The sequence below is a fragment of the Talpa occidentalis genome, unplaced genomic scaffold (genome assembly GCF_014898055.3).
Source record: "Talpa occidentalis isolate TD23 unplaced genomic scaffold, MPIMG_talOcc4v2.1 talOcc4.16, whole genome shotgun sequence".
NCBI classification, from domain to species: Eukaryota; Metazoa; Chordata; class Mammalia; order Eulipotyphla; family Talpidae; genus Talpa; species Talpa occidentalis.
The window spans coordinates 17,922,288-17,946,561 of NW_023601653.1; the positions used below are offsets into that span (position 1 = coordinate 17,922,288).

The window sequence follows — 24,274 nt, forward strand, 5'->3', positions numbered from 1 at the left end:
TCAGGTATTTGTATTACAGTTGATATGATAATAATGTCCATTGTTTGACTTTGGTACAGTAACTGATTTTGGTAAGCAGGAGTAGTATGAGTTCTTGTGCTGAGAGGAGAGTTATAGCGGTTGTGTAGGGCTTAAGATTGAGGCTACAACTTTGAAGATAAGTTTTCAATTTCTTGGTGTGGAAGAATATTATTGTTCTCTAGCTTCTGTTTTTTCACTTATATGTAAGTATAACTAATAATCTGCATTGTCAGCATTTTTGAGCAGAACAGATTTGCCATACTAAATTAGTGGTAGTGGTGGTGTACAAGCCATTGATTCAAGTTAATAAAATTGTTTTAAATTCGGCTAATTTGTGGTAGGTTTTAGCATTTACATAGCATCAGATTTTTCTGTAATGGTAATTGTCTATAATACCAAGCAGTTATGTTTTAAGATGTGCACTGATTTATTACCAAAATGTGAATAGGTATTTCTTAAGCACACCCATGATGTTTCTAGACTGGATTAAATGACACTGTTATCATACCCTATGCAAAGTAAGCTTCCAAATTCATTCTAAAACAAATTTCAACTTTTCTTTCATAATCATTAATTCTAAAGTATTATAAGTTCAAGAATGGGCAGCAATGACACAGATCATTTACAACTTAGAGGGTTTTGAAATTATATCTGATTAATGATTGATCGCCAGGAAATTAATTTCCAAAATGATGGTCTGTGAAAGCCTGAAAGGGTAGCTTTTTTATCCATGTAGTTTTTTTCCCTAAAGTTGGATGGTTTTACCTTTGTCATTAACTACTTTAAAAATTATGTTCATCAATATGAAAGTCCATGTATTTTACCATGTTTCACCTCTAACAATGGTAATTTCTTAAGATTGAATCCAGTATTTTATTAGGTTGCTTCTGTAAAATAAGGCATCCTTTTGTCTTTAAGAGTCTCCTTTGAGTTTCAGAATTCATGGGCTATGGTAGTAGAGTAGAAATGAGAGTGAGGGAAAGTGGAAGTATCAAAAGATATTTAATATTTCATTTGATTAATTGGCAAATAAAAGTTTCAAATGAACTGATAGCCTGGCAGTTCTAACAATAATAAATATAAGATGCTGTTTCTCTTTATCTTTTTATGTACAGATTTTTTTTATATAGATAAATCTTATAACTTAGGAATTCTCTTCCAACTTAAAATTATGTGAATCATACTGTTGTTCGATAAAGTATAACTGTATTAAAGACAGGAAAACTTTTCTTTTTAAGACAAAATGTTCCATTTGAAGAATATACAAGACTGCAAAAAAGACTGAAGGATATACAGAGAAGACATAATGAATTTCGAAGTTTAATTTTAGTTCCTAACATACCTCCAGTGGCATCCATCAACTCTGTTAACTTCCAGTCATCAACCATGGTTCCAGGCATGGAACTATCCTTTCCACCTCATATGCAGGTATAAGTATTAATTTTAGAGGGTGAAAAGGCAAATATTTCTGTAGTTTTTTCCAGTTAAATATAAGGTTAAAAAACTATAATAAAAATTTTAAAAATTAAAAAAAAAAACACTAAATGTGAATTATTAGTGGTCAGAATTCATCTCAGACTTAAATGACATGCCCATTTAAATACAGTTAGACTTAACTCTTTATCAGAGAAATTTGCTGAGAAGCAAATTTGAATCTTTTCTATCTTGCAGAGATGGTGCTGGAAATGAAATCTCCTGTTGGGCAATAGAAAAGAAATTTGATAAAGTCTTTGAGGAACCTAGAGTTTAAAGCTCACTTACATAATACTGAACACCTACTAGTGCATTGCACTACACATTTTCCATAAAAATGTTTATTTAATCCTAATAAATGTTTATTGAAGGAATGCATTATTCTTCCCAACTTACAGATGAGGAAACTGACTTAGAAGTGAAGTGACTTGTATAATGTCATAGCTAATAAGTAGCAGAGTTGCTTCAAATCTAAATCTGATTATAAAAACCTGGGCTCTTTTCTGCTGTAGTACTTATTGCTGTTTTAAAGGCACAAAATAGATGGATTAATTTTAGAAGATAAAACTATTATGTTTTACAGTGTTAGCACTGAAAATTTTAGTCACTGAATTGCACCTCAAAGCCAAGTACTTTGTTTTTTATAAACTGCTACTAAACTCCAGTCTTGTTAGAAATGGCCACAGAAGTACATCTAGGCTGAATTAGTATTTCTGATTGACTCCCTGGTGAATTGTACACCTAGAGAAGAGCAGGCTGTGGGTTTTGCTAAAGGCTAGGGCCTGAGGCAGGAGAGAAGTAAGGACTGAATACTTAGTAAGTAGTCTAGCCCATGCTGCTGTGTTCTTAGACTGCTAAAATGGTTGTTCTTTCCTTACCAAATGTCACAAGTTTGACTAAAGGCAAAAGGAGGCTGCTCTCACCGGTTTTTCTAACAGTCTGTCTTGCTGTGCTTTCTCTGCATCATTTTAAGGAGGAACAGCATCAAAGGGAACTTTCGCTACTTCGTAAAAGACTAGAAGAACTAGAAACAACACAAAGAAAACAACTAGAGGAACTTGGATCTCCTGGGGAATGATGTTCTTGGAGAAAAGGCAGATCAGAGGAACGAAATCAGTGACTCAGTAAAGCTTGAAGATTTAATGTATGTGGCATTTAGATACTTTACTACAGTTTGCCAAAATGCTTCAATGTGCCTCAAGAAAAGGTACCAGCTAAATGCTGTATCGCATGAAGGTGGGATTTTAGGATTATACCAATGACAAGCATTAAAAACCGATTCAGAGATATTTAAAGTAGTGACAACTATTTGAGAAAGTAAAATAAGTAAATAAAAGAACTAGTTAAGGAATCAAGGTTTAAATTTTCTTTTTGTTTTGGGTGGGTGAGTGGGGATGTATTTTGCCTGAAGTGTGCCCAGGTAGAGATGCTTGGCAATAATAGGATCAGTTAAAGTTTTCACATACACACACTATAATTATTAAAAATAAATGACAAGAGTCAGCATAGAAAATTAAAAATATATATTGACTACAGAATGCTACCTTTTCTAAAAGCTATGTGCACATAAGTTATTAAAAAAATTAATAAATATTTTTCTATCTATTTTGCCTTGTGTTTAATTTTATTTCAAACATACAGTGTATATTTAGCAATGTAGAAGATCTCACTGATTTTGGCTTTGTTGAGTTAGAATTAAATAAAGTACAAATAATTGAATCCTGTGGCTGTATTAAAAAAGGGCCATTCATCGTAAAACTTGAACCCAGTGGGGTCCCTTTAGAAGTATTTGTTAGTATTTAACTTTGCCTCCCACTGTTTATGATCTAACCAAATAATTATAAGTATTTTATTTCTGTGCATTCCTAAGTATGCCATCACTTGCTTTTTTATGTAATATCTTTTAGAGAAATTCTGCTGGAATAACTTCATGTCAACAGGACAAAGCTCAAGAAGTCTTCGCAGTCAAAATCCCAGGTTAATAGTGGAGGCCAGGAATATAACTGAGCAGCCCTTAGCATCATTTAGAAGAAACTAGGTATATTTTCTGTATGATAGAACTGCTTATTCAGAGTATACAGTTACACTTTCTTCGTGAAAAATAATTTCCATGGAGCCACATAGAATTAAAAATTCTTATAACTAGAAAATTTGAAGGAAAAAAACAATCGGCATTTACATCAAAATGTTTATTTTTGGATATAGACATTTAAAACATTCATCTCCAAGAACAGCTTCAATCAGGTATACAATAAGAAATAGACTTTAAATTCCTAATACGGAAAAGGTAACACAATTTTTAAATGCTGCTGTAGACACTAGTGTTAAGGAAAAAAAAGTTTAGAAATGGTTTTGCACCAAAAAAATATGCAAAGAAACTTGAAAATAGAAATTGTTTGCCATTTGTTTCTCTGGTTGCTGTTTAATATAGACCCCAGTGACTGATTGTCTTCAGCACACATCTAATTTGGCCATTTAGTATGTTTGGCTAATGCGGTCCATAATATGATCTAGATAGTGCTTTTCACTGGAGGATTGACAAACACGCTACATACATTAGTGAATCTTCACACCACCTCAGTGAGGTAGGTTAGAAATATTATACAGAAATTGAGGCACAAAGAGGTAAGTGACTTGCCCAAAGTTCCCAGCTTCATAGTCCCTGGAAGAGGAGGTAAGTCTTCACGCTGGACTCATGTGCCAGAGATCTGGACAGGGACACCCTCGTGTAGCATTTACTAAATACTTAGATAAAGCTGTAGCTGATCCTTTGCGTTTTCTTAGCATTTCTGCATCCTAAAGAAGGGGAAGTCTTTTGGGCAACTCTCCTACCCTTGGCTCCCAACTCTCCTGTTATTCTTCTTTTAGGAATGCCTTCACATCAAGACTACTGGCCTTAGATGGGGACCAGGCCTTTCACCTTTATACTTGTAAGTAACCTATTTGGTACTATTTTCGAGGTGTGTCCTTTGGACAATGGTGAAAGCGGCGGGATTAGGAAGAAGGTGCCTGTCAATGTTTAATTGCTAATTTTTCTGATCAGTTTGTTGAGGAAGAAAAAGAATTGCATTTACCTAAGACAAATTTGCATTTAAATCCTGATAGCTCATACAGTGTTTGTAAATGATTTCAAGGAATGTGTGATTAATGTCTTATTTGCTACTTGAAAAAATTTCTTTATTTGATAATTGGAGCACCAAGGGTAAAAGGTGCCACAAGGAAAGTTTGAGAGTTGCCAATTATACTTTTTACTTCTGATTTTAATAGAAAGAAAACACAGTGGTATTAAAATTGGTCATGAGCAGCAAAAATTCAGGAATAAAAAATCAGCAATAAAAAGACTACAGTATAACTGGATAGGGAATTCTTTAAAAAGAAAGGCATGAATAAAATGGGTATTTTTAATTCTCCTGCAAGGAATACTTTCAAAAAGTACATAGTAAGACTAAGATACCAAGTTGTATACTAATATTTTTTCAGGCCTTGGGCCTCAAATATATATATGTTCATATATAGTACTCCAGTGTGAACAGCAATTTCATGAAATGTAAAATGTATCTTTTTTTTTTTTTAAATCACAAGTATTTATAACCACAGGTTTCACCAGAAATCTAAAGCAAGGAGATTCTACCATGTAAGTGTAGGATTAGGGAAATGAGTTACTCTTCCCAGATAATTGTGACCAATTTTTTTAAAACAATTTTTTTTTTATAATAGCCCAACACATCCACTATCAATGAAAAAATAAAAAGGAACAGACATAAGGACAAAGATTATGGGTAAATATTGCATTTAAACAAAGCCCACTCCTCCTTGCTTTAGAGCTCCTTATCGAGATGGAGGTGTTTGATGGAGTGCAGTTGATGACCACTGAAAAACACGAGCCCTTTCAACAATGTTGCAACACTGTTAGTTTTTGGTTTAAAAACACACACACACTCACAAATGCTAAGTGTACACACTACCAAATTCTGCGGTCAGCTTTTCCAAGAACTACTGGGGAAAGTTTCGATGTTGCAAATCCTCGAGGTTGCCCTAACACCCCCACCTTGTTTCCAAATGACTCATTTCACATTATTTTTTTCCTTTGATCATTGGCAGTGTCCCTTTTCTGCAATGGTACAGTGTAGTCACAAGTGCTACATAGCTTTTCAAAAAAAACCACTTATATCATTGTGCTTAAGTGGAGACTGTAGTTACAATACTGACACTTGCTTACTGGCCCTGTATTCTCTGTAAACAAGGAGGCTGTTCACAACAACCACGTCAACTATTTACAGAAGGGTTCCCACAGTATACACACAGGCACAATGGTTGGTATGCTTTCTGAAAGCTGTGCATGTGCCTTGGTCTCTTCAAAAGACAGTGCTCAGAGTGGAACCTATGTGCAAACTTAAAAATTAACGACAAAGAGTAGCTCAAGCAGCCATTTTGCTCCCAAGTCGTCTGAAGAACTTTGCCAGATTAAGCCAGGCCCCAGAGTGCTCACATCCACTTGCATTTCTTCTTTTCATCAAATAAGACTTTTACATGCAAGAGTTGTTTCTGAGCTTCTTCCAGCCCTCGTTCTCTTTCTAGTTTATTTAGAATCTGTTGACAATTAGAACAGTTATTTTAGATATTGTGGTTTTAGCATTAGAATTTTTTTTTTTTTTTGCATTCCTAATGCTGTGAGTGGTAAAATCTGTATGAAACAGATGCCAACATTTTCTTCGATCATTTACATACTCACTTTGCAAGTTGTTTTGCTAAGTCATTATCACAGGATCAACAACACTTTGGCTTAAAATAGAAGCTCCCAAGAAATACCAACTATTTGCTTACAAATATGGGGCCAGACTTCCAAGGCCCTGTTTTATGCATTATGTCACAGCCATTCCAAGCACAGCAAGCATTCGTGGGCAGCCAACATGCAGGCAAGTATTTCTTCTTAAATGCAGCAGGCAAGGGTATCCTGGTCAGAGATCAATATTTCTCCCCCACCCCCCTTTTTCCCCTCCCCAGTGCTTCCCTCCTAACCCCTGACCCCTGAAAGAGGGATGCTTATCATGTTAAGGAGCTCATTGCCTCTACCCTACCTTAGTGCTTCACTTGATCTTCAAGTAGCAAATGGAATTGGTGAGCTATTCTCACCATTGACATGGATAGCCTGTCCCAGCATGACTGAGTTGGGGGGAATCAGGGAAGGGGAATTAACATATATTTGGAAACAGCGCATCTGATGATTGTGTCTGTGTGAATTCCCAAAGAAAAAAATCCAGATTAAGGAGAATTAATCATAAAGGAGAATGATTTATTGAAATAGTTGCTTAGTTAGAAATGTCATAATTTCATATAACTTGAATACAGAATCTAGGCGATTTAACAAGCTTAGCTTTCATTTTTAGCAGATGACAAACAAGCATAAGCTGGCCCTATTTAATAGGACCATTACTTACTCTTTTTTTATATCTATATAAATATTTACATCATTGTTCATTTTTGTACAATGTATGCTTTCTTCTTTTACTACTTACTTTTTAAAGTTAACTTGAGTCGGTGTAGCCATAGGCCCCAGCCATTGATTCAAATGTAAATTTAGGCTGGTACAAAGGTGGGCAGCATGGTGAAACTGTAAGAGGGGCAGCCATCTGCAGGGTCTGGCTTGGTGCCAGGTTCCCCCATCTCTACAGGCTTCCTGGCCACCTGGGATGCCAGAGCTGGACTCTGACCTATACAATGCTTTTTTAATCAAGTCCTGGTTGGCTGATTCATGATGTTATTTAAAATCTTACCTCATCAAAATATTTTACGATGTATTTGTAGATTTCCGTCAAGGCCACTTCTTCATTAAATTCATTTTCATGTTTCTTAAAAAAAGAAAGCTTGTTAAGAGCTTCTGAAATCACTGTTTAAAAAAAGTAATCAACTATTTCTTTCTTACAATACCTTAGATTCCTGAGTTAAGAATTCTTCCATTTCTGAAGATGACAATGGAGGCAAATCCCTGATTGCTTTGTAGTAAGATTTTACTTCCTCTTTGTAGGTTGGGATATCCTTGGCATAGAGAAGTTTATTAGTTGGTGCTTCCTGGGAAAAAAAAAAAAAAGGAGTAAAAATCATGGGGGAATTATAACTGTCAATATAGCTGATGGACCTCCACTACCAGTATCACACATCCTGGTGACAAGACTTCATGCAGTAGGCCTTAATAAATGTTGTTGACTGAATGACTGACTGTTATCCAGATAGTTCTGGTGAGTCACTGTTATTTTCAGCCAGATTAAATGCTAATATATTCTGCCTTTCTCTCATAAGAGAACTAAAATTATTATTTTTGCATGATTTTGAGTTACTGTAACAATGGAACTTATTTCAATCATAGTTTATTACTAATGGTTGTAAAAAGCCTGAATTAAAACATTTGCTTTCATTCTCACCCACCAGTGAATTTTGGCATTTATAAAAAGACTTGATTGTAGGTCTGACTGAGTCCTTTATATAACTATGAAAGTGGTAAGTAATTGGCAGGTTTTTTTTTCTTGTCCCTTTTATTAGATTATAAAGATCATCCAGTGTCCTCAAGGAAGCATGTGGTCATTAGTATTGGTGGCTCTGATGTTTCACTAGTTCCTGGAAATTTGAATATTTTCATGTAATGATACTAAAGCGAAAATCCTAAGTCATTTCGGCTAACAAAGTTTTAAAATTTTCTCCTCAGGGAAGGGAGATAAATTAATGATAGGATTAATGTCCTGGTATCTATGGCTTGAATAATAGCCTTTCCAACCAATAGCTTGATGAATCATTCTGAAGCAAGCTTAGATTACTCATTTTTTTTCACTTGTCAAGTTTAAGTAGAACTCACAAATCCTGCATTTATTCAATAAAGATTTATTTAGCCACTGCACTGTGTGTAAATGGTAAAGATAGGTACCTGCCCTTAGGAAGCTTACAGTCAATCAGGTTGGGGAAATGGATGTTCTGAGATTATAATTACCTTTACTGTGTTCTTGAGGATTAATTGAAGTATACCAACAACGTAGTAACTCATCAGCAAACATTTTTTTTTACTATGACTAAGTATTTAAAGATCTTTCAGTGTTTAACATTCTTCATTGTTAAAGTGCTGTGGGAAATACATCAGGAAAAAGTGTACAGAGTACAATCTATCCTCTCTCCACAGATGCAAATACGATATAGTTACATATAAATGGTTGGCTCTGTATGGGCACATTTATTTCTTGTATTATATGTAATACAGAGATGATTTAAAGTATATTGGAGGACTGCATAGTTATATACAAAAAAAAAAAAACCCAAAAACAAAAAACCCACCATTTTATACAAGGTCATTGAATGTTTGCAGATTTTGGTATTGTAGGGACGGGAAGACCTGGAACAAATCTCCTGTTTATACTGAGGGATGGTTGTCTCATCCCCTCAGTATTTAACTGCCCTACAGCTTTTGTTACACCTTAGGAATTCATGTTTGTTGAATGAGTAGGATTTTACTAGACAGAGGGGTCATGAGATAGGAAGTGATGTGAAAAGAAATTCTTTGGTAGGTAAGTTTTGGAAAAGTACTTGAGACACAGTGAAAAGGAAAAGTTGGGGGATGAGTCAGACAAAGGAGCATAGACCATGTTTAGAAGGCATGATGAAGGGATAGGTCAGAGGAATGAGAAGGGACAGAAACATTGTAGAGAAGTGAACAGTTAGGGGGGGTGTCTGCCTTAAGATACTTGGCAGTAGTAGGAAAATGAAAGTAAAACCAGGTTTGTTTTGCAGAAATAGTGAGATTTTCTAAAATTGATGAGTTATATTTTAGAGTTCTTAAATAAAATCAAAGTTATGTCAAAGTTTGCATTTTTATATTTCTGTGTTTTCTTGATTATAAAATGACAAACTGGTAAAATTAGATGTTTCAGGCAAGATTTTCTTCCCCATAAGTAATTTGTTATGTTCAAATAGACTTTTAGATATAGTTAGATGGAATTTGGGCGAATTTCAGCATTTTGGATTTATAGACTTCTTCTGTGGAATAAAGAAAATTTACACTTTGTGGCAAATATTTTCCAAAACAGAGTTATGCAAAGTGTGGGAATAAGACTATTTTGGTTTTTGAAAGAAAAAAAATAGATTTTAAAGAAATGCAAGTTTTCGATCACTTTTCACTTGATATGGTTTAGAACAATTGCTTATTTTACTATCTGACTGTTTTTAAAAGAGTCATAGGAGTCCATACAAAAATTTCTAAAGCTTACCTTCCCTAGTTGCTGCTCTGTGAGAGAAAATGCATCCATGAATGCCTGGGCAATCACTGACAAACAGCCGTCTATGTGTGGTGTCTTCTTAATGTCAAAGACAAACTGAGGGTTCTTCAGGATGTTTACCCAGAAGCGAAGAGGAAGGCTGTTCCAAGAGAGAGCGCATTCATATGAGGTAGCTGCTCTGTCACAGTTTGTAAACAGTTGTCTTTGTTCTTGTTATTGGCATATGTGAGTCTACTTTCCCAAACATAACAAGCAACAGATGGTAGCACCACTCAAAGAGAACAAGTAGTTGTTAAACTGACCAACCCTACTGAAAGAAAGAACTAGAAAGAGGTTAAGTCTGAAAGTTGTGATTGACAAGAATTTTTCCTAGATGATTAATGGATGGTTACCAATGAGAAAAATCTCATCAGATTTCCAGAACCTAACTTTTCATGCCTTTTAAATGCCTACTCTGACCTAAGTCATCATTTCCCATCATCCCCAGTTCCTGACAGTTAATTTTTCCACAACTACCAGCACTTTTCTTCATCCAGAGTCAGATCATGTCTCCATCTTACTCAGTCCAGCGCCACTGGCCTCTCATGCCAGGCAGGGTTTGTGCTTCAGGACTTTTGCTTTTTGTTGTCCATCTTCCCCTAGGTAATCGACTGGTTTCGGACCTTATCTCAAGACCTGGCTCAGATATCATCTCTGTGAGGCAACCCTGTCCTTTCCTACTCTGTCCGTATATATACCTATACTGCAACTTGTTATTTATGATCTGTCCATACCTATTAGAATGTGAGCTCTGTGAAAACATAGTAACCAACCAGACAAAAATCTGTGTCTTCAGTATCCAGTAATGCCTAGTATATATTAAGTACTGAATATTTAAATATGAACTTGGGAATTAGTCTTTTATTTCTACGTTGGCCTACCTAATTACCTCTGTCATACGGCTGCTGGGCTTGTCATAGCTTTACTGCCCTGGCTACCATCCCTGTTTGGAAGCGACGATCTTCATAGTAAAATGGTAGCCTGCAGTGCCCACGCTTAGTATGGGAGTAGCAAGGGATAGAACACAGAAAGGGAGTGAGCCAGAGTAAAGAGTCAGAATAGACTGGAATTAAATGAGACATGATTAGACTTAGAGCTTAGGTTATATTGCATTGAATTATATCTGAGTTAATTAGCTCATACATAGGGTATTTCAAATAAGCGTTAACAAGCTGTTTCTTTACTAAGGAAGATATTTAGAATGAATACATGCTTCAGTTTAAGGTAAAATGCTTAAACACAATAATTTGGCTAATTCCCAAGATACCAACTATGACATTTCATCAAATAAAAGCAGAAATTTTGTATACAGAATCAGAAAAAACAGCTTGGAGACTGCAAAGTGATTAATTCTTTGAGGGACAAGTGTCTTTCTTTTCTGATGGAAGGTTGTATAATATGACCCCCCAATTTTTCATTCTTTGCTAGTTGAGGTAAATTTGTTTAAACAATCCATACAAAGTCTTTTACATGCATTAAAGATAGTTTAAGGAAAGGGTTCGTGGTGTAGGATGGTTTTGTTGATTGCTTAAAAACAGTAACAAGAGATTGCTTTGACATGATAGCTTACCAGGCTAATATCTTCTGTGTGTTTATCCCTCTAGCACTGCCCCCCTCTTAGCTGAGATTCTGTCCCAGATTCTTGAAAACAGTAATCACCTACATTCTCACCTGTTTGTTTTCCAAATATGTACAACATCGGGATCTGTGATTTTTTTGTTTTCAGCCTGGGCATCCAAGAAGTCAAAAAAGTATTTTATAGCAAATGGGGCTCTGCTGTTAGGTAAACTCCAAATGCTTCTAAAAAGTTTTTCAAGCACAGAGTGAATTGCCACCTGGAAAACAGAGAACATACTTGATAATTTTATAAAATAGGGTAACGATTTTGAAAACATTAGGAAATGATGTGCAAAACAGAAAAACAAGCTGAAAAGGAAATATGTAAAATTGAAGCCAACACCCATAGTGTGGGACAAAGGTCTGAAAATTCTATGCCCAGATTTAGATTTGGTTCATAAGCTTCTTGCTGACAACATGTAGTCAACAGGAGGCTGTTATCTTAGAAACGTCAGTTCTAAGACTGTATATATAAACCAAGAAGCCAGGGTATTTGACTTTTTGTTGCGTTCAACCTGAAAAGACTCAAATGATGTTTGCAGAATTTTTCCTACTGTATACATTCGATCAGGGTTTTATCATGTGCTTTCTGAAACATTTGGGTGTTTGACAAAAGCTAAATAGGCAGAAGTCTGTGGGACAAATGAGAAAACCAGGAGGCTCTGGCTGTCCTCTAAGAGGTTAGTAGTAACTTCTAAACAAGACAATAATATGAAGCAAGCCAGCCCACTAGGAGACTAGGGCGTGTACATAATAACATTGTCATTTCAGGAAAAAACGGATCACCACAGACTTCTGTTAAAAACCAGGTAAAGTGAAATTTGCTCCCAATTTGGTATTCCACTGGCTTTCACATCTGACACTTTTATATGTGAAGAGAATTCTTACTTGTGGAATAAAAAAAAAAATACTAGGTTTATAGTTACTGACCCCCCCCCCCCATTTTATTTGCCAATCTGTACTGACAAGTAAACAAAAAGGAATAATTATTATAATTAAATAACAATAGTGAAACAGTGGGTAAAGGAACCTGGGAAATCCTGATTGAAGATGCGATAGTAGAAATTTGTGAAGTGCTGTTATCTCTGCAGTTTATAACAAAAAAGAGAATAGGAAGTGTTTACAATTTAAACTTTCATTTTGCTTTGCTGGAAGGTACAAGGGATTTGTAACATTTTCACACTTGGATGGAAATTAAGTCAAACACATCATATACCCCCAAGGTAGCCATAAAAGCACTCCCAGAACAGTAAGTGTACCTTGGTCGACAGCAGCTTTGTCAGATACATTTCTTTTACTTTGAACTTGTGTTTCCCTCTATGTCTCTTTCCTTGCACATCTTGGAATGCTTCTGAATCTGGTAAAATCTAAAGGGAAGACAGAGTAGAAGTGTTACCCAAGGAGACTATTCACGCTATAGAAGGCATCCAATTCACAGCAAGCCTGAACTCACCAAATGGCAGTGGTCATCCGAGTATTCCACATCTGAATGCCAGAGAAAAGAGATAAAACAGTCCATTAAAAAAAAAAAAAAACATGGGCAAATTGACCATCTTATAAAACGCCCCATTTGTGTTATAAAACAAAGAGGTTACTTGAGCTCTGTATAGAGCTGCAGCTTAAGAACAGTGTAAAGACAGAATGAGCAAGGGACTGGAGTGGGCAACAGGTTCCCCAGTTCTTAGCGGTATTAGAGGCTGAATGATCACTTGTTGGGCTTGGGGTTGAAGTTTATGCCTTATTCATTTACCAGATTTACCTGGAACACCTACTGTGTGCCAAGGACTATAGCAATAAATGAGACAGACCTTGTTCTCACTTAATATCCTAACCCGTGAGGGACTTCATACTAACTAAATACACAACTATTTACAATTGTGAGGAACTGTATAAGAAATAATGAGGAATGGATTTTTTTCCCGGACGGTTTCTCTGTGATAGGGTTCTTGGAGTCAAACCTAAATGAATAGAAAGCCAGGCAGATGGAGGCAGGGGAGTGGTTGTGCAGGCTGTAAGGTGGAGCAATTAGGAGAGCAACCTAGAATGAGAACAGTATTGGGAGAAATGTGATTGTAAATAGAGGGAAAGAGGAATTAAGGCACTGAGTATAGTTTTGAAGAAGACACCAGAACATCTTGGATTGCTAATAGAAAAAATACAGTACATGAAGAGGGATGGATAAAAGGAGAGGTGATTACTGATGGTATGACTTCTCAGAAGGTAGGAAAGGTTGGTGGAATCCAAAGCACAGGTAAGAGACTGCCCTTGAATGGCAGGACAGCCATCAGCGTCAGGTAAAGAGGAAGACTTGGGACAGTAGGTTAGGTGTTGATGGAGTTCTGCTTTTTCTGTGGGATAAAAAGTGAAGTCATCTCTTCAAACTATACTACAAAGCCATAATCATCAAAACTGCATGGTATTGGAACAAGAACAGACATACAGACCAATGGAATCGAATAGAAAATCCAGAAATAAATCCACAGATTTATGGTCAACTAATCTTTGACAAAGGAGCAAAGACTATGCATTGGAGCAAAGAAAGTTTGTTCAATAAATGGTGCTGGGAAAACTGGGTCGCTACATGCAAAAGAATGAAGCTTGACCACTACCTCACACCATACACAAAAATCAACTCAAAATGGATTAAAGAACTAGACATAAGACCTGAAACCATAAAATACATAGAAGGAAATATAGGCGAAACACTACGGGATTTGCACATCAAAGACATCTTTACAGACACATCACCCAAAGCAGTGATAGTGAAGGCAAAGATAAACAGCTGGGACTACATCAAATTAAAGAGCTTCTGCACAGCAAAAGAGACAATAACAAAAACAAAGAGAAACCCCACCAACTGGGAGAACATTTTTGCACCCAACACTAATGATAAAGGACTGATCACAAAAATCTGCAAAGAGCTGATGAGACTCAGCAACAACAAAGAAAATAATCCAGTCAAAAAATGGGCAGAAGAGCTAAAAAGAAACTTCTCTGAAGAGGAAATGCAAATGGCCAACAGACATATGAAAAAATGTTCAACATCACTTGCAATCAGGGAAATGCAAATCAAAACTACCATGAGATACCATCTCACACCATTGAGAATGGCACATATTAAAAAAACTAGCAACAACAAATGTTGGCGAGGATGTGGAGAAAAAGGAACTCTTCTGCACTGTTGGTGGGAGTGCAAACTGGTCCAACCACTATGGAGAGCTGTGTGGAGATTTCTGGACCTACTAAACATAGAGCTTCCATATGATCCAGCAATTCCACTCCTAGGTATTTACCCAAAGGACACAGAAACATCAATTCCAAAGAGCACCTGCACCCCTATGTTTATAGCAGCACTGTTTACAATAGCTAAGCTTTGGAAACAACCCAAATGCCCAAAAGTAGATGACTGGATCAAGAAGATGTGGTACATATATACCATGGAATATTACTCAGCATTCAAAAAAGATAAACACATGCAATTTGCAGCAACATGGATGGCGCTGGAAGGGATCATGCTCAGCGAAATAAGCCAAAAAGAAAAAGAAAAATACCGGATGGTCTCACTCATAGCAGGAATCTAGAAAACTTAAATAAGGGACCAGGAAAATGAATATAAGAAAGTGAAAATCAAAATCAACAAAAAACTATGAACCAGAGACACTTTTTGGGGGGTGGGGGGCGGGAGGGGAAGGATTGGGGTCAGAATGGGGCGTTTGCAATTGTATGGGGGAATATAAAAATAAAATTTAAGATTAAAAAAAAAAAAAAAAAAGTGAAGTCATCTACTGATTAGAGCATTGTTGCCTAGAGAAACAGCTGCGCTAAAGGCCTTTGTCAAATCGGACACTGGATTTATAGGTAACTTGATTTTGCTATTGTGTACCTTTATTTTATGGCTATCTGGCTGTAGGTTCAGAAAAAGCTGGTAGTTGTACTCCTCCAGGACTGGGATTTTGACAAAGGTGGTGATGAAATGACAGAGAGGTAAAATGACAGACAGGTAAAGGGATTGGAGGGCTAGTAGACGAGTGATCAATAGCTCTCAGTTGAGCTGGTGGAAGGAGGCAGAGCTGTTGAGTGGAGGTACTATGGAGTGATCCAAACCCAAGACTATTATACGGCTCCCAAATAACACACTCTGGAAAAGGTCCCATCTTTGAAGTCTAAAATACATAGGTCTTCCACTTTTAACACAAGGATACCAAACCCTCTTAGACCAGAATGACAGCCATCTTCTGCAAGATGGTTTCTTTCACTACAGCTTGAGGGAAAGTAGGGGATCTCTACTGAGGTGTCCTACAACCTACCAATGATCCTGTTCATAATCTACCAGGATGCTCCTGGTATTGAATCCAGGAATAAGGACGCCCTACCTCTAGCTTATAGCTGTGAGAGAAGGATCTGTTGGTGAGGCCCGGAATCTTTCTGAAGAATGAAGTCTTGGCTGGGGTATAATTTCTCTGAAGACAGATCTGGAAGGGGACCTATAGGTTTTCTTGTCCTCAGGCTATATCAGAGATAGAGTTGAGAGACTGGCTTATTGATTTTCCCATGAAAGTTCCCTAATAATTTCTCTCTCCATTTTCTGGGAATTTTGCAAATGCTATTAGGAGATTTGAGCTTTCTAAATGGATTGTTTGTTCAGCACTTGCAGGACTGTGATTATCTGCAGGCTTCTCTGTTTGCCAGGGGGAATCGCCTGTTAGCTCCCATCCTACTGAGGAATTGGAAAAGAATTATGAAGACTGAGATTCTGCCCTGTGTTCAGAGCTGTTAAGAGGCTTCATTCTTCTATCCTGCTGGGTATTTTAGGACAACTGCTGTTGACAGTTTCCCCTTTTTGCAGGACACAGGTTCTTAGGACTAGGAACAGATTGAAATGGTTTCTTTCCACTTTCAGGGAATTACATAGCAACAACTCAATCTCACCTCTGTGACAACGTATCTGAGAGAGGAAAAAAAAGTGGTACTTTATAAAGATGAGTGAGAAAAAAAGTCTAACAACATTATATTGGTTACCTGAAGTAAAGTTTGCTATCTTCTTAAAGACTTTTATAGTGGATCCATTTGATATCTGAAAGCACAGATTAAAAAATATGAGTTTTCATTTCTCAACTTTACCGAGGAATTAGATGACTGGATGGATCTTACATTCTCTCACTTATTAAATATCAGGAATTTGTGTTCTAGACATTGTGCTGGGGCTGTAATGATGAGCAAGACATTATCTCTGCCCACAAGGCGTGCACAATCCTATGGAGGAGACAGACAAGGCAGTGGGATTAGGGGGAGCGCTAGCCCTCGAAGGCTAAACTGCTGAGACATACTGCAGCTTCTCAGAGGCCAAGAGATGCTTGAGCCATTTTCACTTTTTGAAGTTCTTACCATACTAAGAAATGCTGAAACAGGTATTCAAAAACTATGATGAAGAACGCTAGAAGACACTTTATGACAGCAATTTCACAGGAAGGTATAGACCTACCAGAAGTATATACATATATTAATAAACTGTAATTGTCCTGGACTGCAAACACAAATATCCGTCAATTTAAATGAGTGAATAATTGAGTGTATATTCACCCAACAGATTGTAAGATGAAAATGAACAAATTATTGCTAATGCCACAAGGATGAACCTTTCCATGATAATGTTTAGCAAAGAAGTCTCACAAATGAGTCCATGCTACCTGATTCTATTCACACAAAGCTAAAAAAATATTCCAACCAGTAAAAACTAGACTGAGCTATTTGGGTTAGTGCTTAGGTGGGGACAGAAGGAGACTTCTGGGGCCTATGATGCTGTCTTGACCTAAGTGGCAGTTTTAGGATGTGCTCATTTTGTGGTAGTTTTTCAACACACTTAATTTGTTCCCTTGTCTGCAGGTACAACTTTTAAAAAGCTTGTAAGAATATAAAAGTTACATGTACTTTAATAAAACTTTTAAACTTAAGTGTAACATACTAAAGTACTTAGTGTTCACTAATATTAATTGTACAGCTCAATGAATGTTAAATATATACAAGTATATCCACCACCCATATCAAGATATAAAGTGATATTTCAGGGTCCCAAGCAGTACTCCCATTATCCTTACCCAGTCAGAAACCACCCTCCTCCTCCAGAGATCATCACTCTTCTGACTTCCATTACCGTTGACTAGTTTTATCTGCCCTTGAACTTCATGTAATTGGAAGCATACGGTATATACAATTACACGCTTGTCTCACTTCTTGTAATAATAAAAGGTATGTAATGTTTATGCTGTTGCATTACAAACAACTGTCTTTTTAAAAATTATTTCATGGGATGACTACTGTCAAAAAACTAGCATACAATAAAGTACACATGCTACAACATTAATGAACTTCAAAAACATCACGCTAATTAAGTCACAACAGAGCACATTGTACAACTCCATTTATATAAACTGCCCAGAACAGGCAAATTTATACGGCTAGAAATTAGAGTATGGCTGCTTAAAGTAAGGGTTGGGGGAGGGAGAAGACTGCTAATACAGTACCAGATTCCTGGAGATGAAAATTTTCTAAAATTAGATTGTGATGATTGCACAACTATGTAAATACCAAAAACCTTTTTGTACAGTACAGTTTTAAGAGAGAGCTAAATTTTATCTTAATAGAGCTGTTTAAAAATTGCCATATATTTTAAATGTATACCATTGACAAATAAATGCTTTCGCCATACCAACACACTACTGAAATCCCTGTGTGGTTGTCTTCTGGTGATGATCATAGGAGGCTTTTCGAAACTGGAAAACCCAGGGCCAGGTGTGCCCTTCAGGCCGAGGGTGATTAGATCCTAAGCAGCAGAGGGCAAGCTTCCCTCCTTGGGAGGAGTGAACTGTTCTGAGGGGCGGGTCCACAATAACACAAGACAAAGGGGCCATGAAGAACAGACAGGTCAGGGGTACATAAATCCTCACCTGCATTCTGGGATTCTGGGGAGAGAGAACCCTGTCATTTCTGAAAAATCAGCAATGTGATTCTCCTCTCTAAAGGTCTAAGGCTATTCTGAACGCTAATCCTTACCTTTTCCAGTTTATAATAGAGTAGAACTCCAGAATTTCTCTTCTGGCCTGCTGTACGTTAGTTAGCACGATGTACAAAACCTGCTTAGCGAGCACCAAAGAATGAAAGCGTAACCTTCAGATTCACCCACAGAGAAAGCAACTGAGAGCAAGGGCCAGCTGCTGCAAGGTCCCTGAGCACAGCTGTCCAGCCAGCTGCTAAGTTTAGGCCAGAGGTCTCTAACTACTGGTGTTCACAACATTTTGTAGGGAGGGAGTCTGGGCAGGGACTGGTTGGGGCCATCAGGCTTCTTAGAGTGTCAGCAGTGAGGATTCTGAACTCTCACTGAGCTCTTCAAGTGCTGTTATTACCAAGCTCCCTTTCCTCTCCCCTTAAGCCATTCATTGTTTTCTGGCTGATTTTTCTATTCTCCATATTAGATGCAAAAGCTCTGTGGAGGCACCCCCTTAGCAATACTCAGATACCCAGTTTATGTGACTGTTTGAACATAGTTACAATATCCCTCCCCATGAAGAGGTGTATATGCTCCCTTTCTAAGCCAATAAATATCTTTTTATAAAAGGAAGCTGGTGATTCATTCTGAGTAATTGTCAAAGAATGAATCCCAAATGGATCCTGTTGAGTGTTGAGCCAATACTCTGCTACTGTCAGACACTTTGTTTTGCCAAAAGCAAGCACCCTTACTCTATAATCACAAACACCACGGATGGGCCTTCCGATAAGGAGCGTTGCCAAAGTTCAAATGTCTTTTCAAAAGCTGGCAACAACTCACTGTTGGCACTGTGCTCAGGCATTAAGATAGCGCAGACGCAGCTTGTACCAAGGAAATTTTTACTCTGAAATTATCTCCTGAGAGCAAGTGTTGTAAAAGCATTTTATTAGTGGATGAGTTGTGTGTGTGTGTTTGAGCATGTATGTGTGAGAGCGATTTCTAACTTTCACAGCTGCTCTAGGGCTGGAACACTCCCCCACGTGGTACTCTAATGCCATTATAAAGATAGAAAACTAGTTTATTTACAGATTTTGTGGAGGGAAAGGGTTTATGTTTCTATTTTGCACAAGGCAACTGCTGCCAAGTTAAGGGCAAAAATGCACTTTTGAAAAGTGCCACAGAAACTGAAATGTTAATAATCTGATGCTCTGTGTTCCATCTGCAGAACTAAATGCTTTCCTGGGAGGGGCTTATTAATCCTTCTTGAGGATTAGTAAGATTGGTCTACTTTAGGAACATGAAGACCAAATTAAACCAAAGAAAGATTTCATTAAATGGGTCTACAACAGGTATGTTTCTCCAGCCTAGAGCAGAACTGGTATGCGTAGCAATTTCAAATTCAATCCCTTCAGGTCTCTGTGCTCTGGGAGGCAAGGTAACAAGGCCACACGCCTGTAGTAGTGGCTGGCCCATGTTGGGATGTGGGGAATTAGCTGTAGGATTCTCCATCATCAGAATCGTTAACCACACAGGGAGAAGTAAATTCATGTCCACTCCTGGGATAGCAGAAGCTTTGTAACCTCCCAACCATTTGTAAGTAAAGGTGAGATTTCTTTGTGGTAAATTACTGTGGGGCATAAATTGAAGATAATTCCATAAAAATACATTTTCTAGAAATACACGGAACTTACATATTTTACCTTACGATACTGCCATTTTGTAGGACAAAATGGTTAACTGTTGGCAGTTTCTTAGGGTTTAAGAATTTTATGGAAAATATTAATGTTGACCTTATTCTCGATTGAATATGAGTATGCTCTAAAAGTATCATGATACTCTTTCCTTAAAAAAAATCTGAAAACAGTTAATACAAGTCGTCATGTGGAAACCCTTACTGACATCTCTCACTCTTAAAATAGTATTATGTGAAAACAATTCATCTAACATCTCAGCAGCCACTTGTCAATCTTGCTTACCTCGTTTTCCCCCAATCCTCCAGTGAAGGCAGCTTAGGGCTCATCAGTGTCTGGAAGGGCCCGTAGGAACATCCTCTACACACACATCGAATCGCATGTGCAGATCCTGATGCCACTTCAGAATTCTAAAGGATTCCAGAAACTAACAGAAATGCCAGCAGGCTTCCTGCGTCTTTCTTGTGTACTTGGAATTAGCCTTAGGCCTGTAGTGGACTCCCTCTGAGGACTGTTAGATTCCTGAACTAGTCTTCTGGGAGGCAATGAGTAAAATTAGGAGCCTAACCACTCCCTGCACTTTTGTTGGACTGGAACTGTCAGCTCTTGGATGCCTGAAAGAAGCCTCCCTTCTGATGAAAGTAACTACATTGTCTTCGAGAAATATTGGCCTTAAAGGACGTTAAAGTTGGATTAGAAATAAGGAAGCATTTTTATAAACTCAGACATGAATTCATCATGACAACTGAAAAGATATTAATCCTTTTGAATTTGACAGCAGAGAAGATAACTACCAGGAGTTTTCATAAATTGGCCCCAGCTCTCCAGCCAGGCTACTTCAGAGGCTAGGTTCTGAGCCTGGTTCTGAGCATGATTAGTCCTCTGGCCCTGAGAAGAGCCACAGATTGTAGTGCAATTGCTTCTTCATATGCTCCCCAACTGTGGGGTGTCTGTGAGAAGAACTGTGTGACCTGAGCCAAGTTTCTTAGTGTCTCTGTGCCTCAGAATGGGAATGACAGTACCTGCCTCATGGGGCTATAAGGACTAAAGGAGTCACAACTTGTGAAAGCTTCTAGAACAGCAAGTGTCCTATACACAAGAAGCATTCCCTGTGTGTTAATCTCCTACATGCTGTAAGAGACCTTTAGACCTTTAGTCCTATCCCTTCAGTGTCACGGATGGCACACCTGGCTGGAAAGACCTCTGACCTTACCCAGCTGACCCTTTCGAACATTCCTATGAACTTCAACATGGCACCTGTTCCAAGGACCATTCTTCAATGACACTGCAGTTAAGCATCTTCTCTGCCCCTCATAACCTCACAGCTCAGAGAACATTTCCTCCTGGACATGACACCTGTCCTGCGTACACTGTCACTCCACAGCAGCATGAGGGCGCAGGAACACCGTGCAGCGAAAATTCACCCAGATCCAGGCGACAGGAAGAAAGCCTGGATCTGGAGAAACTATCCCACACCACACACAACCCCCCTCTCTACCTGGTCTTGTTGGCTTCAGAACAGCGCAGTCCCTTCATAGTAAAGGCACTAAACACACACAGCAACAGCCCATTAAAGCACTATAGGAGGATTTAATTATAGGGGAGAAAGATGCCGCTGGCTAAATGTGTTGGTAAAGAGGTCAGCTTTAGTCTGCACAGGACTAGAAGAGACTGGAACAGAAATTCACCTTCCTCTGTGTTCATCTGATGGTAAACGAGGGTGATAAAGGCACATTCATCGTAGGGCTGTTGTGAGCATGAATTGGATCTATGTAGGTGAACACTGCTGGCAGCGGCTGCTTTGTAATTCTGGAAACAATAATGCCGGTGCCTAAGCCTGGCCTGGCAAGAATGCCATCCTATAGGGTCCTATAGACAGGGCACTGCCAGCGGTTTGGGACTTTGGAGTCTGCATCTGGTGTATGAGAGGCTCATCTTTATTTTTGCCGCGCCTTCAAGACGCCTAGAAATCTGTTCTGCAAATACATGGACAGTAAATCATTCAGAAGAGTCCAGCTAGATTCTTCGGCCTCAGGACAGGAGGTAAGAAGAGGGAGGCTCAGACTCCAACAGCAGGGACTTTGTTTAGATAGGAGGAGGAACTGGCCGTCACTAAAGATTAGCTTTAAAACCCAACTAATTTGGACTAATTGGAGGGAGGTGAGTCTGAATCACTTAAGACTCTGAGTTAGATCCTATTTTTAAATGAAATATAGTTTTTGCCTTCAAGCACTTACAGTGACTCAAACTAGGCTGCTTTAGTAAATGAATAAGAGTGATAATTAGCATCTTGTCTCTTTGGAGGGAAATGTAAGTGCTGGAAGAGAAAATTTTTCTTTCACAAAAGGGCAAAAGTAAGCTTCAGCCCAGCCCTGTCAAATTACTCCAGATTTTGACTCTGCGGGGGCGCTACTAAACTGAGTATAGATTTACATGGCTGGGGGGGTGGGGGGTGCGCGGGGTGGAGACTTTTTTCAAGCAGACTTTAAAAGGTTTTTGAGACGGTCTTGGCCTAGGGAACATGGGCCTGATGACCTCCCCGGTTTCCTTCAAGCTCTCCGGGTTTATTTGGCATACAGCTTAGCTTCTTAAACATAAGGAGAATCCTTTAAGCCCTTGTGTCCTAGTCTTGTCATTTATTACCACCATGTGGCAACGCGAGGGTATGAGACCAATAAATCATTTGGACGGAAAGTGACTACAGGCCGGATTAATTTCATTATCATCCTTAAGCAGATAGGTGTCTAGCAGGCTGATGTCTCTGCTGAAGACTGATGTTCTCCCTCTGCTGACAGCCTTCCCTTGCCTTGCAGACAGCTCTAGTGGTTCTTCATTTTCCCTGCAGTTGTGTGTCCTGCCTTTCTCTATTAAGGCTAGCCAGTGGCCACACCCTATTCTGTGGGGCCCAACCCCCGCCACTCAGGCCAGGGGGCTCTGAGGAGGCTGACCTGGCCCAACCCTACCCCCTGCGGCTGAGCTAAGCAAGCACACTAGTCCGGAGCACCTGAGGAGGGCTTTGTGATGGTGTCCCTTCCAGATTTGGCCAGACTAGAGCTTGTGCCTCTCCCCAGATACAGAGAAGGTCAAGCTTCAGGGCTACAACCCTAACCATCGAACTACTACCCTAAACCCTGCTCAAGCATCCATGAGGGCAGCACCCCCAACTCTAACCTCCTAGCCACTTAATTCCTCTCTAGTGGTGCTTCTGCAAGTGTGGCCTATAGACAAGAATGCATCCTTTCAGAAATGTCGTGGGGGATTTTTACAAACTCCAAAAGCCCAGATCAACAGCTCTTGGCAAGATGATTCGAAGGCTGGAAAGTCTGAGCTGCGGTGTGAGCACAGGAGCAGATGTAACTGCAGCTGCCTCTGCTAGCACCCCTCCAACAAAGGCTGTGGGGCCGCACCCACCTAGCATCACGCAAAGCCACTGTTTCCAAACTGATTATGAGACCCAGTCAGCCACAGAGCCAGAATGAAGGCCTCCGTTCCTGGCTGTTGTGCAGAAAGCTCTGCTCCAGGAACAGTCTCAGTTCCTTCTGGGTGAGGAAAGAGCAGGGTCCAAAGGCCTGCCTAGTGCAGACATGTCTCCTTGGGGCCCAAGAGCCACGAAAGACAGGAGGCACCCACTGTCCCAGTGGCCTGGGAAGCGCTTCCTCCTGTCGTGTCCCTCTCCTGGAAGAGCATTTGCTCGGCTGCCCCGAGTCAACCCCGACACCTCCCTCGCTCCAGTATCTTAGCCGCTCGTCTGTGCTGTCCTCTCCTGCCTATCTCTGAACCCATCATTTGTACGGAGACATTGTGTCATCTGGTCGGCTTCATTCCTAACCTGGAATTCTAACAACAATTTCTAATGGGTCTCCCCATTTCCAGATCCGCATCACTCATCATTGGCTCCCACTGTTCGTGGATCAAACTGAAACTCCTACTAAAGAAACTAACTGGGTCTGTGTGACCGGTGCGCCCCACCTCTGGCCTCCACCCCGCCTCTCTGGCCGTCTTCCATGAGAAACCACGGTGGCACTGGAAGAGCCACAGACCCTAGAGCTCAATTCTCCGGGGCCTACTCTTCACTGGCCACTAACCAGCTCTCAGTGAACCCCCAGAAGCCTCAGTATACCCATCCATAAAGCCAATTAATAATGGAACCTACCCCACAGAACTGCATTAGGATTAAGAGTCAAAATAAAGGAATG

General features: G+C 39.1%; 2 protein-coding genes across 8 annotated transcripts in view; one reads left to right on the top strand and one right to left on the bottom strand.

Annotated features, from left to right (window-relative positions):
• CEP83 (centrosomal protein 83) overlaps positions 1 to 24,274 on the top strand; it is a 109,775-nt gene that overhangs the window by 81,092 nt on the left and 4,409 nt on the right. Inside the window, exons 15-20 of one of the 6 annotated variants that reach the window (XR_008552173.1) lie at positions 1,260 to 1,449; positions 2,468 to 2,730; positions 3,402 to 3,532; positions 4,363 to 4,424; positions 6,248 to 7,730; positions 9,750 to 9,918. Coding sequence is in view for 1 of the 6 variants with exons in the window: in XM_037513864.2 (XP_037369761.1) it covers positions 1,260 to 1,449; positions 2,468 to 2,572 (295 nt within the window). In the remaining 5 variants the exon portion in view is untranslated. Of the gene's footprint in view, positions 1 to 1,259; positions 1,450 to 2,467; positions 3,095 to 3,401; positions 3,533 to 4,362; positions 4,425 to 6,247; positions 7,731 to 9,749; positions 9,919 to 24,274 lie in introns of those variants that run through there. The other 5 variants (XR_008552171.1, XR_008552174.1, XR_008552172.1 and 2 more) reach the window with 5 other exon arrangements.
• Positions 3,669 to 24,274, bottom strand: part of PLXNC1 (plexin C1) — a 142,200-nt gene continuing 121,594 nt past the window's right edge. For both annotated transcript variants that reach the window (XM_054696129.1, XM_037513862.2), the window contains 8 exons: positions 16,425 to 16,479; positions 12,859 to 12,890; positions 12,665 to 12,772; positions 11,460 to 11,623; positions 9,741 to 9,888; positions 7,423 to 7,563; positions 7,269 to 7,343; positions 3,669 to 6,084 (listed from right to left, as the gene is read on the bottom strand). In XM_054696129.1, coding sequence (XP_054552104.1) covers positions 5,980 to 6,084; positions 7,269 to 7,343; positions 7,423 to 7,563; positions 9,741 to 9,888; positions 11,460 to 11,623; positions 12,665 to 12,772; positions 12,859 to 12,890; positions 16,425 to 16,479 — 828 coding nt within the window. In that variant the 3' untranslated portion in view covers positions 3,669 to 5,979. The remainder of the gene's footprint in view (positions 6,085 to 7,268; positions 7,344 to 7,422; positions 7,564 to 9,740; positions 9,889 to 11,459; positions 11,624 to 12,664; positions 12,773 to 12,858; positions 12,891 to 16,424; positions 16,480 to 24,274) is intronic.